This window comes from Eulemur rufifrons, chromosome 8, assembly GCF_041146395.1.
Source record: "Eulemur rufifrons isolate Redbay chromosome 8, OSU_ERuf_1, whole genome shotgun sequence".
In the NCBI taxonomy this organism is placed as follows: domain Eukaryota; kingdom Metazoa; phylum Chordata; class Mammalia; order Primates; family Lemuridae; genus Eulemur; species Eulemur rufifrons.
Window position 1 is genome coordinate 9,102,725 of NC_090990.1, and position 17,699 is coordinate 9,120,423.

Below are 17,699 nucleotides of genomic sequence, written 5' to 3' on the forward strand. Positions count from 1 at the left end.
CTTTTCACGGGTTCCTCAGTCCTTTGAATTTCCTGTAAATTGATGGTTTGTCTAGAGGCTTGATCAGATTCAGACTCATTTGTTTACTAATGTTTTGCGAGAGTCGTTCAAAGGAGATGTCAGTTCCTCCCCTCAGGAGGCACGTACTGCCTGGTCCTCTTGCTTTTGTGATGTTGGCGGCCCGGATGTGTGATGCCTGAATGCAGACGTCCAGCAGGAGCTGGAGCAACAGGATGGCCGTGTCCTCTCCTCTCTCGCAGGAGCTGGGACCCTGCTTCCCAGAGAGACTTCCCGCCGCCTTCTGTTGGGTTGCGCACTGCCACAGTCCCTATGAGAAAGCTGGATAAAGGCGTCACGTTTTCCCCGTTATTTATCAGTGAGGATAACAGGTTGTCTCCTCCACTTTCCCCACGGTGTTTTAAAAGCTTCCATCGTCAGGAAATGGGTCAAGCAATACATTTGCTAAGAGTTTGATGCTTAGAGGGCGCAACTTTTTAGAAGACTCAGATAACCAAAATGATGTGTTCACCAAGATAGCCAAGGGTATGAAGCTAACATAGATATTAACATGCTAACAAACAGAGTGCACCCGCTGGCTTGGTCTTTGGACATAGATAGGAAGTAGATTCCCATGTTGCTGATGAGAAGACTGAGCCCCCAAGATTGGGGCCTGCCCTGTTTATGTAGCCAGTTGGTGTCAGAGCCCAGGTGCTGGGCCCAAAAGCCCAGGGGTAGCGTGGTCGTGTGCTCATGTTATCTCTGGAATCCAGGGCTCCGGGCTGGGGGTTGCGTAGGCTCCCCGCTCTTTGGCTTATGAAATGCCCAAGGGTCTGGCAGGAGCCCAGCTCGGAGGGCGCGGGGTGCCAGCCACCAGAACATGCAGACTCAGGCTGTGGTTGGTTACACCTTTGCCCAATCGTCTGAAATTTGGCAGAGGCCCTCTTTCCAGAGGTCTTCCCAGAGATCCGACGAGCTCATCTCTGACTCCCACCCTCCCACCCCGAATACTCACATTCTCGTAGCCTTTGTTATCCACGCACTGCTTTGGGTTATTGGTAAAGACCTTAGGTAGCCTCGTTTCTGTGTCAACATGGTGTCGAGTCTCTGGGTTAAAGTAGGTAGTAAAGTTTGCCTGAATGAATGAATGAGCAAAAAACAATAGATGTGACTCATCCATTTGTATGAGGTCTTTCTGACCTGGTCTTTCTGGCCTGGCCGTAAATCCCTCAAGAGCCAGGATTCTGCCGTCCTCTGTGTGACCAACACTGGGCACACGGGGTTGGGGCAGGCACCACCTAGCGTCTTTAGGTCCAGGAGGAGAGAGGCGGGTGGTGGACACAGCCAGTCCGGACCCTGCAGCCCCTCCTCTGTGTGATCGAGTTTGCTGCTCCGGGCACCCCAGGGCTGCCGGAACTTGGCAGAGCCTTTCCGTCCACCTCCCAGCCTCGGGCTGCGTCTGTTCTCGGCACGGCTGGCGGTCACGGTGGCTAGCGCGAGCACTGGGGGTACTTGCGTGTGTTACCGCATTCGACTCTCTGGAGTAGCCTGTGAGGCGGGTGCCGATACCATCCCCCTTTTACACATGCTGAAACAGGGACACAAAGAAATGAAGAAACTCTCCCAAAGTCACCCAGCTAGTAAACAGAGGAGCTGGGCCGTCAAGTCCAGACACCTGCTCTTACCAACCGCTCCGGCCACCTGCTGGTGGAGAAAGGAGCCTCCCACAAAGGACTCCTGCGGCCTCCCGTGGGATCTGTGGGATGGACACGCACACTCCAGCCCTCAGCGTTAGAAAAGTCCTAAATAGACCCAGTCAAGCCCAAATCGCCCATCGCAAGCAGGGATGGGGGTGCAGCACGGTTGGTGCCTCGCCCCTGGGTTGGTGGGACGCTCGCTCGCGCTTGGAGACAGAAGTTGTCTCCTCTTGGGCTTTTGCCTTATGGCTAAGCAGCCACAGATCCTTCCAGGCCCCCAACGCAGGGCACAGCGTGGGAAGCTAGGAGGGGAAACACACAGAATGTAGTCGCCCTTGAAAACTCTGCCCACAATCCCAGGGAATAGGCAGGTTTGCTTCACCCCAGCCCAAAGCACCAGGCGAGGTCCCAGCATGCGGTGCCCAGAGCTCGCCGCCGGCCTCCCTGCTGGGGCAGCTCTTCCCACCTCTCCCCTGGGCTGAGCGTGGCTCCCTGGACACACCACGTTTCTGCAGGCACCGTCCCCTCTCCTGGGATGACCCCGGCCTCCACTCGCCAGGCCTGGCAGCTCAGGGCCTCCTTCCTGGCAGCCTCTCGTGCCTTCTGTCCCTCCCGCACCCTGCGCACACCTCTGCTGCGCCCACTGTGCGGTGCTCCCGCAAATATCGAGTGCCTTCTGTGTGCCTCGTCTCAGTGCTGTGGGGAAAGCAGGACACAAAATAGGCAGAATCCCCACTTTTGTGTCACTTACGTGCTAGTGGAGGCCGAGGGAGCCAGACAATAAACAAGTAAATGCAAAACCTAGGGGACGCCAGATAGGAAAAGAGCTGTAAGAAAAAAGTAGGTGTGGAAGGAAAATGGTCGGTGCTGGGGCCTCTGGCAGCATTGCAGTTTTAGAGATGGGGAGAACAGTAAGGTCCTCTCCAGGAAACCAACCGTGGGTCAAGACCTGAAGGAGGCAGGAGAGTGAGCCCTGTGCTTGGGATTGGGGGTGGGAGGAGTCATTTCAGGCCGCGTGAATGGTAAGTGCAAAGGCCCTGGGGCACATTAGAGAAATAATTACTCTTCAGCTCAGAAATTCTTTGCTTGCCTGTCTCTGCATTTACACAGGAAGGATGCTCCAGTGAGCCAATTGCTGAGAGCCTTAGGAGACTGGCGCTCGTTCCACGGGATGGTTTTGTCTGGGAGAAACCAGTGACCCAGACTCCTAGGCTGAGCAAGAACTGAGAACTGATTTGCTCTCTGGTCTGGGGAGAGGGATGAAATTCTGCTTTTGGTCCTTCTGGATGAGTCCTGAATCCTTCAGGCTCCCTCTGCCCAGAGCCGTCCACACCAGCGGGATTCAGGGAGTGGGCGAGTTTGTCTAAAGATTCAGAAACCTGCAATTTGAACCCCAAGTCCTGTCTGTCTCTGATTCATTTGTGAGCAAGTGACTTTGACTTTCTTTGCTCTTTTTTTTTTTTTTTTAGAGAGATGGGGTCTCACTCTGTTGCCCTGGCTGGAGTGCAGTTGCCCAGTCATAGTTCACTGCAGCCTTGATCTTCCTGCCTCAGCCTCCTGAGTACCTCGGACTACAGGCAGGCACCACCATGCCTGGCTATTTTTTTTTTAAGAGATGGAGGTCTCACTACGTTGCCCAGGCTGGTCTCGAAATCCTGGCCTCAAGCTATCCTCCCACTTTGGGCCTCCCAAAGTGCTGGGATTTCAGGCGTGAGCCACCAAGCCAAGCTTGACTTTGACCTTTTGAGCCTCAGATTCCACTGTGTAAAGTGCGACTGTAGATTCCCATCTTGCCAACCTCGAAGGGTGCTTCTAGGAAAGCTTGGGAAATGCTTAGGAAAACCCAGTGCTCCATGGCAGAGGTTGGGTATGGTTATTATTGCTGCTGCTGTTGTTTTTTGTATAATTCTGTCACTTTCTTCAATGTCAAACCCTCTCTAGGCCAAGTCCCCAGATTAACCAGTCGAGCTCTGCTGGATAAACTTTTCATGGCATGGCATTTCCAGCACGCTGGGGGAGAGCCCCAGAATTCAGCGCTGTGCTTCTTGTGTAGGAGGGCATTTGTCGGCCCCCCTAGAAGTCTGACATTTGTCACTATCCAGAAAGCCGCCCTCCTGAGAAACATCTTGGCACATGTCTCTTGCTTGGGGGGAAGGGAGGGCATTTGTCTGAGAGCTGCCAGCAATTCTGAAGGGATGGTCAGCGGTCAGTCTGTGGGGCTGAGGCCAGTTCCTCTGCCAGATTCCTGCCCTCGCCCTGCCTGGCTCTGGCTAAATTGTTTTGTTGGCTCATGAGAAATAAGCCTCTGAAGGCTGGTGCTTTTCTAAGGTAGCACCTTGGCTACATGATCTAACCTCTTTGTGCCTCAATTTTCTCATCTGTAAAATGGGAGTAAGAATAATTAATAATAGCACCTTCTTCATAGGGTTATAAGAATTAATAATATATATAAAGTCTTAGAACACTTCTGACACACAGTGAGCACTAAATAAAGACTACTTTTCTAAAAAGTTTATGTGAACTGGATGGGCTGTGATAGCTGGGGAGGGGGTGGCATTTTCTTGCTACAATTCCACATTCTACTCTCCAGCTCCAAAAAGTCAGACTTCTTATGACAGACTCACGTCAGTGAAACTCACAAGAGCCTGATGCCTAACCCACAGTGCCAGTTAATCACTTCTCAGGGAGAAATGTAGCTGCCTGATGTTCTGTGTGTCTAGAGCTCTCTCTGGCGTGGAGTACAGGGCCTGAAGTGGCCTCTGTGGCTGCTGGCATGCCTGAGCTGCGAGGATTTGGGGCTTCCGTCTGTCGTCCAGGGTGGTACCAACTAAAGACAAACTGTCACTGTGGGCAGGTCTGGGCCTTTGCTTGGTTTGCCTCACTGACTCCCCCCCCCCCATATTTTAGGGGTTTCCTGGTGACCACCTCCCTTCTGGTGGGCACAGTCCCCTCTCCAGTGTGTTTCAGCTGCATCTGCTCCATCCCGGCTGCTGCGGCTGCCCTGCTCTGATCACTGTCCTGCCTCCTGGGTGGTGGCAAAGCCCTGACCGGCCTCCCTTCCACTTGTGCCCAGCCCGGTCTCCCCGAGGCAGCCAGAGCGATCAGAAGGCAGGTCGCCCTCACTTAACCCCTTCCCTGCTGGAGCGGGTTGAATGGTGGCCCCTCGACAGATAACGTCCACCTAGAACCTGTGTCAGTGACCTCATTTAGAAAAAGGGTCTTGGCGGATGTAGTTAAGGTGAGGCTCTTGAGGTGAGATCATCCTGGACAAGTGTCCTTGGAAGAGAGGAGAGGGGAAGGACACAGTGAGGAAGGTGATGAGAAGACAGAGGCTGAGGTTGGAGTGGCACCATAAGCCAAGGCTCGCCAGGGATTGCCGGCGACACCAGAAGCTGGCAGAGACATTGCAGGGAACACGGCCCTGCCATGGCTCGATTTCATGCTCTGGGCCTCCAGCGCTGCGAGAGAGCGGATTTGCGCTAAGCCACCCAGACTGTGGCCACGTGCTGCTGCAGCCACAGGAGATGAGCACAAGTGCTCGCCTCTTCCCTGCGGAGAAAACCCGACTCCTCCGCACAGGCCCCTCCCAGACTTCATCTCGTGGCCCTCTGGCCACGCTGGCCTTCACTCCTAGAAAATACTGAGCTCTTTGCTGCCTCAGGGCCTTTGCATGTGCTGTTCCTCCTGCTGGAACAGTCCCTCCTCTCTTCGCCTGTCTGGCTCCGTCCCCATCCTTCCCAGACCGTGCCACCCGCTGCTTGGGATTCCCTGTTTATTTACTTCACAGCACTGACCTTACCATGTGTTTAAATAACTGCATTTAAATAATAATTAAAAATGTGTCATGTGTTTGTCTGTCTGCCTTGCTCCAGCGTCATCTCCACCAGAATAAAGACCGTGTCTGTGCTGTTTCCCCGCTCTCCCCAGCCCACTCAGGGCTCGGCACAGAGACGCCCACAGCAAGTTCCTACTGAATTAATAAATATTAGCCTTTGTGTTAATAAGGCCAGGGCCGAGTGCTGAGTCCTGCTCATCTTGTTCTTGACCTAGGACATGATTTGTTGTTTTAAAGCAACTTCTGCAGATACTGTGGTCTCACTAGTTGTGTATGATTGGATTTAAAGCCTTAAGAGTTCTGGGGGACACCCCCATGTCACCCCTATAGACCATTTGCGTAGCCTGCCTCTAGGATGTGATCATTACAGCTGAAACCAACTATTCTTAGGAGTAGTGAGTTCTCCCTCCACAGAGGTATACAAGTTTTCACATACACTAACTTACTTGGTCTTTGCAATTTCCAAGGACCCTGTGGGGTCTTCAGGGTCCTCCCCTCTGATCTCCTGCCTGCCCCCAGCCTGCAACTCTCTGCTGCCCCCTCCCTCTCCTGGACCATTCTTTGAGCATTTTTTGTTTTTGTTTTTTTTTAAAATAAGACTAGCTAAAGTCCATCTGAGGAGTCTAAGTATGTGCATCTGCTCACATATATAATTTTACGGTGCGATAGTTTATCAGTCCTGAATATATATTTAGTGACAGGCTTGGCTAATCTCTCATCTAATTATACTCATTAACATTTAAATGTATAATCATTAATGTATCTTGGCATGTCGGTCTAAATATTTTATAGAGGTCTTAATTACAATAGACTTCCAGTCTTGCTAGAAAACTCTTGCACCCCTCCAATTAGGGGATGGTGTCGGGCAGCTCCCGGGCCCCAGCCAGGGATTGGCAGCGGCCAAGGTCCCCCGTTTCCGGCTGCAACTGTCAGTTGGAGAAGATGAGAAAATTGTTGTCTGTGACTTCTCACTGCCACACCTCTGTTGGCCACAGTCACAGGGTCCCCTGGAAGAGGAGGAAATCAGACAGGATCACAAAAATTAAAAATAATAATTATTGCTGAGGATTTAGAGAGTTGATAAAAAAAAAAAAAAACACTCCTTTCTTCCTCTACCGAATTAGGAAGCAGTTGTGAGAATCTCACAGAAGTCAGACGGATCAAGATCAGCATATGATTTTTGTGACTGTGACAGGAAATTTGGTGGCTTGGATCCTGTTGACACTTAATGCCAGAAGTAGACAGACCTATCTGCCTGGGCTGGCTCTGGCGAGGGGTGGGCGGCAGCAGCCCCCTGGGCGTGGCCCCCCACCCATAGTCACAGCTGTCTTCACACTTTCGAAGTCTCTATGGGTTAGAAAGCTCGTCTTTAGACGTCATTTCAGCCTATAAGATTGCAGGGTTTTATTATAACCATTTCACAGATTTGAACACTGAGGCTCTGTCTAAGAGGTGGCTGGGCTTCCCGAAGGCCAGATGGCCAACGGTGGGCTGAACAGGACCCGAATCCTTAATGTCCTGCTGCAAGGTGCACCTGGACTGGGACTCATGTTATCCCAGCAGCCATCCTAGGTCATGGGGGGACCCAGCAGTCCACCTCACCCCCACTTCCAGGGAGAGCTGGGGCCTGGGGCCTGCCACCAGGCATTCCCTGCCCAAGGCCAGTGTCCACCTCAGCCATGTGGCACCAGGCACTGCCCACCCAGATAAGGTTAAGAGCACGGTTCTGAGCCCAACCCACTTGGCCTGAATCCTGCCTCTGCCTCATACCAGCCGGGTCAGCCTAACCTGCCTTTGCCTCAGTTTCCTCATTGGTAAATTGGAGGCAAGGACCGTAACTACCTTACGGGATTGCTGCGAGGAAACATTTTGTGAAAACGTACAAGGCTTAGAACAACCCTCACCATAGAAAACTCTCCATAAATCCAGCCGCGACTGTTACTGATAATGATAGTCATCGTCCTCATCGCTATTGGTGCTGGGGAAGCCACTGACCTTCCTTGTGCCGAGCACTGCCTGGCACCTAAGGAAGTTCTGTCCCTTAACCCTAACCACGGTCACACACGGATGTTGTCATAGCCCAGGCAGGACTTGAACCCAGGACCAAGCCCAGAGCTCATATTCCTTCCCCAGCCCCAGGTTCGTGGCGAGGACAGCCACTCACCTGGCCCCGCTTGGAGCTGTCCCACCTCACTGCCACCTCATGGGAGTGTCCCCTGATGTCACGGAGCCAGCAGCCACCCAGAGGACACGAGCTGGGAGCTACTGCACTCCCCGCACACGCTGGCACTGCTAAGGGTCATCGCACGTACAATATGCGATATGCACGCACATCCCGTGACAGGGGTGCCATTTGTAAAGCTTTTTATTAAAGTATCACGTAATACAGAAAAGTGCGAACCTGGTTTACATCTTGGTGAATTTTCCCAAACTGAACACCCCTGTGTGACCAGCACCCAGATCAAGCACTGGGACATCATTAGTGTCCCAGAAGCCCTGGGCCCCCTTCCTGCCACTCTCCCCCTCGTGATCTCTAGCCCCGGAGGTCAATGCCTGTTTCGCATGCTGTCTTTGTATCACTGCACGCACTTGGCCGTGTCTGTCTCCACTAGCGCGACATTCTGTCTGTGTCCTGTGTGGCTGTAACTTGCTCGTTCTCACTGGGCCGTGCGAAGGGACCACAACGGGTGCAGCCGTTCTCCTGGCGAAGGAGAAGTGTGTGTGGAGTTTCCAGTTTGGAGCTTTTACAGATGGTGCCGCGGTGAACTTTTTAGTGCAGGAGAACACTCCGGGTACGTGCTCGTCGGACGCGTGCCCAGGTAGGAACTCTTGTTATCCCTCTTTCACAGGTGGTCCAGAGACCGGCATGACGTGACTTGCTCAGGTCCCACATCTGGCGAGTGGCAGAGTGGATTTGCTCTCGCTCTGGACCTCTGCCCTGCACGGCCTCTCTCCTGTCTTCTCAGCGTGCCCGGGGAGAGACTGACCTGTTGCTACCAGGCTGGCGCCTGCGTCTGACCTTAAACAGCCCTGTGGAGTCTCTGTGGTTGAGGGGTGCCTGGGGGGGTAAGATCGTCCCCAAATCATGGGGTGCCCAGGGCACCTTTCTGCGGGACAGTCTTGAGTAGGACAGCAAAGCCCAGAGGAGGTGCGTGAATTCCCAAGGGCACATGTTAGTTGGCTCCTTGGAGTCCTGCCTGCCCGGCCACCAGCCATTGCCTGCCACAGCCACTGCCCCCGCCCCCTCCCCTCCCCCTCCCCTCCCTTCTCCCCCTCCCCCCCCTCCGCCGCCTCCTCCTCATCTCTTGGGATGGACAGGAGCCATCATCTTGCCTGAGAAAGGATCTCACACACCAACACAGACTTTAACAAACCGTCCTCCTTGTGTGGGGCCTGTGGCTGATGCTGCCCCTCCCCCCTCCACCTAGGGCATGTCGGTGTTCCGGCCCATTCCCTGCCGCTATTTTTAGTGGTGATTAGGAGGAAGGAGGACTTTTCCCGGACTCCCCTTCAGAGGCTGGAAAACAACCACCGGCCCCTCCCCGCCTGGCCCCTCCCATTTCCCTCGTGCGGGTTGAGCCACCCCCCTGCTCCCCGGGGGAGGAGTAGGAAGCCTGGCCTGGGCCCCCCGCCCCCCACCCTGCTGGCATCCAGGTGAGCTCTGAGGTTTCTGGGCAGTGTGCCCCACGCACAGTAGGCCCCGCGCCCTGCAGCCCTTCCTGTCACTCTGTCTGTAGCTTCTCGTCCCCTCCGGATCCTGGCCCAGCCCTTTCCAGCTTCCCCAGTGGGAGCCCTGGCCCCGGGCATCCAGGCCTGTGGCAGGGTCTCTCCAGGTGGCCAGGCGAGACCTCACAGCCCCTCCCTCCCGCCTCCCCCTGCCCAGGCTCCTGACAGCTTCCATGGAGGGGTCTTGCTCAGACTCCCCCCGACGGGTGCCGGTTCCTTCTCGGTGCTGCCCAGTCCTCTCTGAGACAGCGCTGACCGCTGGGCAGTCGCTTTGCGTGGGTAGCCGAGCCTTGGCAGTGAAGAGACGTGGGAAAGAAAGGCGGCCCTCTGGTGGCCGCGGCTGAGATTGCCATGTGTGCGCTGGTTCCGCTTGACCACCTGCGACCTCCCTCCCCACCTCTGAGCTCACATTGGTCAGGGGTCTCCCCAGACTGGAAATTCTTACAAGGACTCCCGGCCTTGGAACATCCAGGACGGGGCCCACAGGCTTCTGAGCTCAGACTCACGGGAAACCTGACTGTGCGTGGAGTGAGACGGTGTCTTGGGCTGGCTGAAGATCCCTCAGTCTCCAGTCGCCAGGAGCAGAGTCTGGAGTTTGGTTTTCATCAAGATGGGGTTAATGAAGGCGGCAAGTCAGAGCCTGGGGGGTTAATTTCCAACCAGAGGGCAGAGACGTGACCTTGCTGCCAAGGAGAGGGCAGAGGTGTGAGCCCCCCCCCCCCCCCGGAGCCGTGCCACCGGAGCCGTGCGACCTGCTTGGCAGCAGCTTCTCCCCACTGGGGCAGGAGGGCCATCAGAGGCTCCGGGGAAGCCACTGTGGTGACATTGCTTGGGGCAGCACCCACACCCCAACAAAGCAACTCCCCGAGCTCAGCAGCCCCCTGTGCTGTTCTCAAACCAGCCTGAGACCGAGGCAGGCACCGCTCAACCCCGGCCCTGCCACCGACAGGCTGTGTGGCCTCAGCGTCCTCCCCTGTAAGGTGGGATGATAGAAATACCCCCACACCCACCCACTTTTCCCGGAAGTGCAGCCAGAGTCCCGCGAGGGTGAGCAGATGGAAGTTCCCAATTCATCCGTGACCACTGGGCCATGCTCTTCGGTAAGGTCCCTTCTGACCGCGTTACATCTTTAGATGCGGGATTTTCTTAAAGTGAGGTTCACCAGTAATGTGGCCACACTGTGCTGGAGGTCAGGGCACAAAACTAGCCCAGCCGTGTGCCCCGCCTGCACTCAGTCCCCAGGCCCGCGGTGCGTTCCCCCTGCCTGGCAGGAAGGAAGCGGAAGAGTCCCCCCTCCATGGACTCTGCTGTCACTCCCCTTTAAGGTTCCGGCCCAGCAGGCCTGGAATTCCAGCCCTGGTGACCTGAGCCGCTGCTCTGCCAAGCTGACCAGGAAGGGGACGGACCCAGCTGTGGGAGCCAGGAAGCTCAAAGCTGGAATTTAAAGGGCCACCCGAGACCTGGGGTCCCACTGCATGGGTCTCCTCCCCCTGGCTCTGCGCACATGATGGCATGGCCCCGGCTGACCTGCCCCCCACCCTGGTCTACCCGGGGGAGGGGGCAAAGGACAGGAGGATGAAAGGGGGCCCCCAGGGCCCGAAGGACGTCAGCTTATGTTGGGCACCAGGCCAGAAGCTCGGCGTCCTCACACGGTGGCTGGTGTCCCCAGCTCTTTCGTAGGCACAGGCTGAGTTTGCAGGGTTGAACATCCAGGACAAGACAGCCATTGCCTGCCCACATTTCTGCCCCCAGTTAGCCAGGGGGCCGGGGTCTCCCGGTGTGGGGGCTTCACTGCGTAACGTGGAGTCAAGTGTGTAGGCTTTGGGGTCAGACATGGCTGTGTGACTTTAAGCAAATGACTGAACCACTCTGGGTCTTCTCAGACTAGAAGCTTCTAGACCCAAGGTTGCCCAAGATTACTCCCCCCACCCCCCACCACCTCCACAATTCCAGGCACAAGGAGCCCTCAGGGAGGGGTTAGAAACCCCTCCTCAACATTCTCTCCAGGAAGGGGATGGGGTTCTGGGGGCCTTTGGGAAAAGGTGTGGAGCCCCCCCTGCAGTCGGAGCATGCCCTGAGCCTGCACCTCTCACCAAAGACAGGGCTGGGGGGAGAAGTCACACTGCCTTGCAGGAGGCCACTCAGAGTGTGTGACACTATGTGTTTTGTTGTTTTTTTAACAACTTCATTGAGATACAATTCACATACCATACAATGCATACAATTTAAAGCATACAATTCAGCGGTTTTTACTATATTCACAGAGTATATCCACATCACTCATCACAACAACCAATGATAGAACATATTCATCATCTCGAAAAGAACCTCCATGCCCTTCAGCAACCCCCACCCCTCCAGCCCAGCCCCCCCACCCCAAGCCCTAGCTCTAGGTGGCCCGTTATCTCCTCTCTGTCCACAATAAGAAAATAGATTTGCCCATGTGGACATTTCACATGAGTGGAATCTACCATGCGGGGGCCTTCGTCACTGGCTTCTTTCACCCAGCATGTTTCCAAGGTCCCTCCACGTCGCTGCGGCCACCAGCACAGCTGAGCCTCCGTACCTGTGGGTTTCACGTCTGTGGATCCAACCAACTGTGGCTCAGAAATACTTGGGGGGGAAATGGGTGGTTGCGTCTGCACTGAACACAGACTGACTTTCCCTTGGTCTTCCTCCTCATCGTGTATCCCCCAGCAATACAGTGTAATAATGGTTTACGTAGCGTTTGCGTCGTGTCCGGTATGAGGAGTAATCTAGAGATGATTTGAAGTGTGCAGGAAGGTGTGCGCAGGTGACGTGCAAATACGACACCATTTCTATAAAGGACTTGAGCGTCTGGGGATTTTGGTGTCCACGGGGCATCCTGGAACCGATCCCCCATAGACACTGAGGGACAACATGCTTGTTTTTATTGTTAACTAATATTCCATTGTGTGGCTGTGTCTCATTTTGTTTATTCATTCATCCATTGATGGACTTTTGGGCGGTTTCTGCCTTTCTGGCTATCATAAATAGTGCATTTGTATCAAGTCTTTGTGTAGACAGATGTTTTCATTTCTCTTGGATGTACGCCTGGGAGGAGAACTGCTGGGTCAGGTGGTAACTCTGTTTAATCTTTCGAGAAACTGCCAGACTGTTTTCCAAAGCAGCTACACCATTTTATGCTCCCACCAGCCGTGCCTGAGGGTCCGATTCCTCTGCATCCTCACCAACACTTGTCGTTATCTTTTTTATTTTAGCCACTCTCGCGAGTGCGAAGTGATATCTCACTGTGGCTTTGATTTGTGTTTCCCTGATGGTGGAGGGTGTTGAGCACCTTTTCACATGCTTACTGCCATTTCTTGGAGAAATATCTAGTCACGTCCGTTGCCCGTTTTTTTTTTAGCATTTAAAAAATGTATTCACTAAGACACTTGGTTGATACATATTGAGGTAAAGCATCCAAAAAGAATACATTACTGAAAATTATTATTATATATGCCCGTTACTAGTTATGAGTGAAAATGGCCTGCTATAAAAGCTACTTAGTGAATAATAATAACTCAGTGATTATGAGTTTCAGCTCACAATTTGCATGAGCAAAAAATATAACTTATTTTCCTACAACTGAACTCAGTTTCTATTTTGAACCCTAATTCTGCCTTTATGGAGCATGACACAGTCTGGCTCTGTTCTTTTTTTTTCTTTTTTCTTTTTCTTTTTTTTTTTATGTCACCATATTATGGGGTTACAAATGTTTAGGTTATGTGTATTGCCCTTGCTCCACCCGAGTCAGAGCTTCAAGTGTGTCCATCCCCCAGACAGTGCGCACCGCACTCATTAGGTGTGTATATACCCATCCCTCCTCCCCCCATCTGCCCGACACCCGGTGAATGTTACTACTGTATGTGCAGTTAAGTGTTGATCAGTTAATACTGATTTGATGGTGAGTACATGTGGTGCTTCTCTTTCCATTCTTGTGATACTTCACTTAGTAGAATGGATTCCAGCTCTATCCAGGATAATACAAGAGGTGCTAGATCACCATTGTTTTTTGTGGCTGAGTAGTACTCCATGGTATACATATACCACATTTTATTAATCCACTCATGTATTGATGGGCACTGGGGTTGTTTCCACATCTTTGCAATTGTGAATTGTGCTGCTATAAACATTCTAGTGCAGATGTCTTTTTTTATAGAATGTCTTTTGTTCTTTTGGGTAGATGCCCAGTAATGGGATTGCTGGATCAAATGGTAGTTCTCCTTGTAGCTCTTTGAGGTATCTCCATAATGCTTTCCACAGCGGTTGCACTAGTTTGCAGTCCCACCAGCAGTGTATGAGTGTTCCTGTCTCTCCATATCCACACCAACATCTATTGTTGTGGGACTTTTTGATAAAGGCCATTCTCACTGGGGATAAGTGATATCTCATTGTGGTTGCCCATTTTTTAAATGAGTTCTTCTTGTTATTGAGCTGTAAGAGTTATTTGTACATTGTAGATTAAGTCCTTTCCTTGTCAGATACAGGATTTGCAGATATTTTCTCCCTAATTTCTCAGTGATATCCTTTGATGCACAAAAGTTTTTAATGTTGATGAAATCCAATTTATCTGTTTTTCCTTTTATCGCTCATACTTTTGGTGTCATATCTTGGTGCATATTTTTAATCTAACACTTCTCAGATAAGGGACTGTCAGGCTGGGCTGAGTGGTTCCGACAGGCTCAGCATGGCCCTCGGGGTTCATTTCGGCCAGGAATTGGGGCCCTCCAGCTTCCTGGGCCGTGGGTATCAGGAGCTCACCAGGCCTCAGCTCTTCCCTGAGCTGGCTGGAAAGGACACTTAAACAAGGACTCGCGGCCAGGCACGGTGGCTCACGCCTGTAATCCTAGCACTCTGGGAGGCCGAGGCGGGCAGATTGTTTGAGCTCAGGAGTTCGAGACCAGCCTGAGCAAGAGCAAGACCCCGTCTCTACTAAAAATAGAAAGAAATTATATGGACAGCTAAAAATATATATAGAAAAATTAGCCGGGCATGGTGGTGCATGCCTGTAGTCCCAGCTACTAGGGAGGTTGAGGCAGGAGGATCCCTTGAGTCCAGGAGTTTGAGGTTGCTGTGAGCTAGGCTGACGCCACGGCACTCTAGCCCAGGCAACAGAGCGAGACTCTGGCTCAAAAAAACAAGGACTTGCTCCCCTGGTTGAATCAATTAATCTGAGAAATCTGAGAGGTGAGGCTAGGGACTGTAGACACAGGTGGGCCTGGGTTTGAATCCAGGAAAAGCCACAGAGTGACGTGGGAGCTGGGGAGGGACGCTTCATCCTTCTGAGCCCTGTTTTCCCATCTGTTAAAGAGGTTGACAGTGGTAATGCCCCTTTCGGCATTCAGGCACCTGGAGGAAACAGCGAGGGTCTCAGGCGCTAACTCACTCTTCTGCCCCCAGCCATGAAAGCCGACCGGAAGCGCTTAAAGGGCGAGAAGACGGACCTGGTGAGCCAGATGCAGCAGCTGTACGCCACGCTGGAGAGCCGCGAGGAGCAGCTCCGAGACTTCATCCGCAACTACGAGCAGCACCGCAAGGTCAGCAGCTGCCTGCCCTCCCCCGCCCTCCCCTCTGCAGACCCGCCAGCTCCCTCATCTCCCCTGCTTGCCGGCCACCTTCCGGGCCCAGCACGGGGTCTGCCTCTCGAATCCCGAAACACAGGTGGGGAGGCCTCCGTGTGTCCTGGGCATACAGGTCTGGACAGGACAGCATGGCCGGGACAGTGTAGGCTCAGGAGTCCAGCTGGTTCAGATCCCGGCTCCCCACGTGTGCGCCCTTGGCCATCTCACTTAACCTGCAGAGCCTGAGTTTCCTCCTCTGCAAAATGCTGATTGTAAAGACCTTGCAAGGTCGCCCCGAGGATTCTATGAGATGACGAATGCCGAGCACCTGGCCTGGAGCCTGGCACGTAACGAGCACGCATTAGTGCAGTGCACAGCTGACGCCCACTAACACCGTAATAAAAGTGAAGAGGGAGCTGGGAAGCACGAGTGAGACGCAGGAAATTCTGCCTGTGGGAGGGAGTCTTGGAAAGCTTCACGGAGTAAGTGACCTGTGTTGGGCTTTGTGGGATGGGTAGGACTTTATGGGTCAGATGACTGAGGAATTTGGTTCAGCACGTATCTGTCTGGTATGTGTGGTGTAGACATGCCAAGAGGAGACCGAAACTTGAAGAAAGTCAGCTTCCCTGCCGAGCAGGCCTTGGTGAGCTGCTTCCTCTACAGGGAGAATTATCACCTTCAGGTATGCAGGGCAGAAAGATGGTTGAAAACCACTGTCCGAGTCCATGACACCATGTGACAAGGGCTATGACCAAGCCGTGTACACAGAGCAGAAACAGAGTCGGGAGGTTCGTTCAGCTCGAAGCTTCTCTGGTGATGGAGGGTTTGAGCGGTTCTTTGAACGGTCGGTGGCCGTGGGCCGGTGGGATGAGTCCACTCAGAGCTGTTGCCTCTGAGCCAAAGTTGAGAGGCCAGGGTGTCAGAGACTGAACTTGACTCTAGGTGCTTGTCCCTCATGCCACTCTGGTCTTCACCAGTGAGGCTTGTCACTTCTGGGCGTGCACATCACTGCCTCTCTGTGACTAGAACAGGAGCTCGGGGAGCCACCCCCATGGAGAGGGAGGCACAGGGACCCTGCTCTCCTCCGCGTCTGATGACGCGGGTGCACACCTGCGTGTACACTCGGGTGTGAACATGTGTGCTCACGGGCATGCTCTGTCGTAGTTGTAGTGTGTACTTTTAAGTGCTTACAGGCAGAGTTCTCAGAGCCTCGTGTGTGTTTATTCGTTGATACCGATACAGTTATCCCCCATTTCACAGATGAGCCGACAGACACAGGTGAGATCACTCATCCACGGTCATGCAGCCGGCCAGCAGGGCGGGGTTTACAGGGCCTGGGTCCCGTATGCCCTGCGCTATGCGCCTCTCCCCCAACCCTCGTCTTCTCCCCCAGGTGCCCAGCACAGCGTTTTACTGCAGCCTTGGGTCCCCGCCTCCCCCTCTCTGTCCACCTCTCTCCTTTCTCCTTCCCCAGCTGGAGGGTCTGGACGGGCCCCAGAGAGCCCAGTCTTTCTTCAGCAGTCGAGGCAGGGAGAGCCTTTGCCTTGCTGGCCTTGTGCCCATCAGCACGGAAGCCTGGTCACCCCGTGTTTGGCAGGGACAGGACACGGGGCAGGAGACAGGCTCCACGCTGACCTCGCATACCACTTTCCCCCAGGTCGTTAGGTTCCTTGGCCTGGGACCGGGGTGGCACGATGGTTAGGAGCAGACAGCTGGGTTAGAATCTCACCTCCGTGCTTGCTAGCTGGGGGATTCGTGCAGACAGCCGACTCTCCCTGGTCTCGGCCTTCTTGTCTGTAAAGCAGGATAATGATAGCAGCTAATCAGAGCCCAGTGTTGTCAGCAGTGAAGTTTCCGGTGCTCAGAAAGCAAGCTAGGGGGAAAAATGCTTGTTATCATTATTATTTATTAGCATCTTTTTTTTTTTTTTTTTTTTTAGACAGGGTCTCAACCTGTTGCCCAAGTAGAGTGCAGTGACGTCAGCCTAGCTCACTGCAGCCTCAAACTCCTGGGCTCAAACAATCCTCCTGCCTCAGTCTCCCAAGTAACTGGGACTACAGGTGCATGCCACAACGCCTGGCTAATTTTTTCTATTTTTGGTAGAGACAGGGTCTTGCTATGTTGCTTGGGCTGGTCTCAAACTACTGGCCTCAAGTGATCCTACCGTCTCGGCGTCCCTAAGTGCTGGGCTTAGACATGAGCCACCTCACCCAGCCTGTTACTGTTATTGCCTTTGGGGATTCAGAGTCAGCCATTTGATCACAAAGATTGCACAGTGGCCTCCAAAGCCCTTCCCACAGGCCCCTCCTCGCCACTGCCTGGTGTTAGTCTCGCTGGCAGGCAGAGAAGGAAACGGTGTGTGTGGCCATGGCTGCCCCACACAGAGCCCAGTCCTGGGAAGACGGTGGGGAGGGAAGAACTGTGGAGAAAGGAGGCCGTGGGGCCTCCCTACATCCTTCTCCCCCCAGGGGCCGAGCCTCTCCAGGTGTCCCCAGCCCAAGAGGAGCCCCGCCTGTAGCAACGCCCACCGTGCTCTGTCCCCCGCCCATAGGAGAGCGAGGACGCGGTCAAGGCCCTGGCCAAGGAGAAGGACCTGCTGGAGCGTGAGAAGTGGGAGCTGCGGCGCCAAGCCAAGGAGGCCACGGACCACGCCACGGCGCTGCGCTCCCAGCTGGACCTCAAGGACAACCGGATGAAGGAGCTGGAGGCCGAGCTGGCCATGGTGAGACCCCTTCCCACCCGGGGCAGGACGGGCGTCTGCTCGCAGCGTCCTGGGAGCCAGGACATCTGGCATCAGCTCCCCCCAGGGTCCCATAGCGGGGCGGGTGGCACAGAGCAGGACACGGGCAGGGGGCTGGG

At 53.9% G+C, this 17,699-nt stretch overlaps 1 protein-coding gene across 5 annotated transcripts in view; it reads left to right on the forward strand.

The window, feature by feature from the left end:
- Positions 1-17,699, forward strand: part of KAZN (kazrin, periplakin interacting protein) — a 366,657-nt gene that overhangs the window by 335,856 nt on the left and 13,102 nt on the right. For all 5 annotated transcript variants that reach the window (XM_069479370.1, XM_069479374.1, XM_069479373.1 and 2 more), the window contains exons 3-4: positions 14,680-14,816; positions 17,392-17,562. In XM_069479370.1, coding sequence (XP_069335471.1) covers positions 14,680-14,816; positions 17,392-17,562 — 308 coding nt within the window. The remainder of the gene's footprint in view (positions 1-14,679; positions 14,817-17,391; positions 17,563-17,699) is intronic.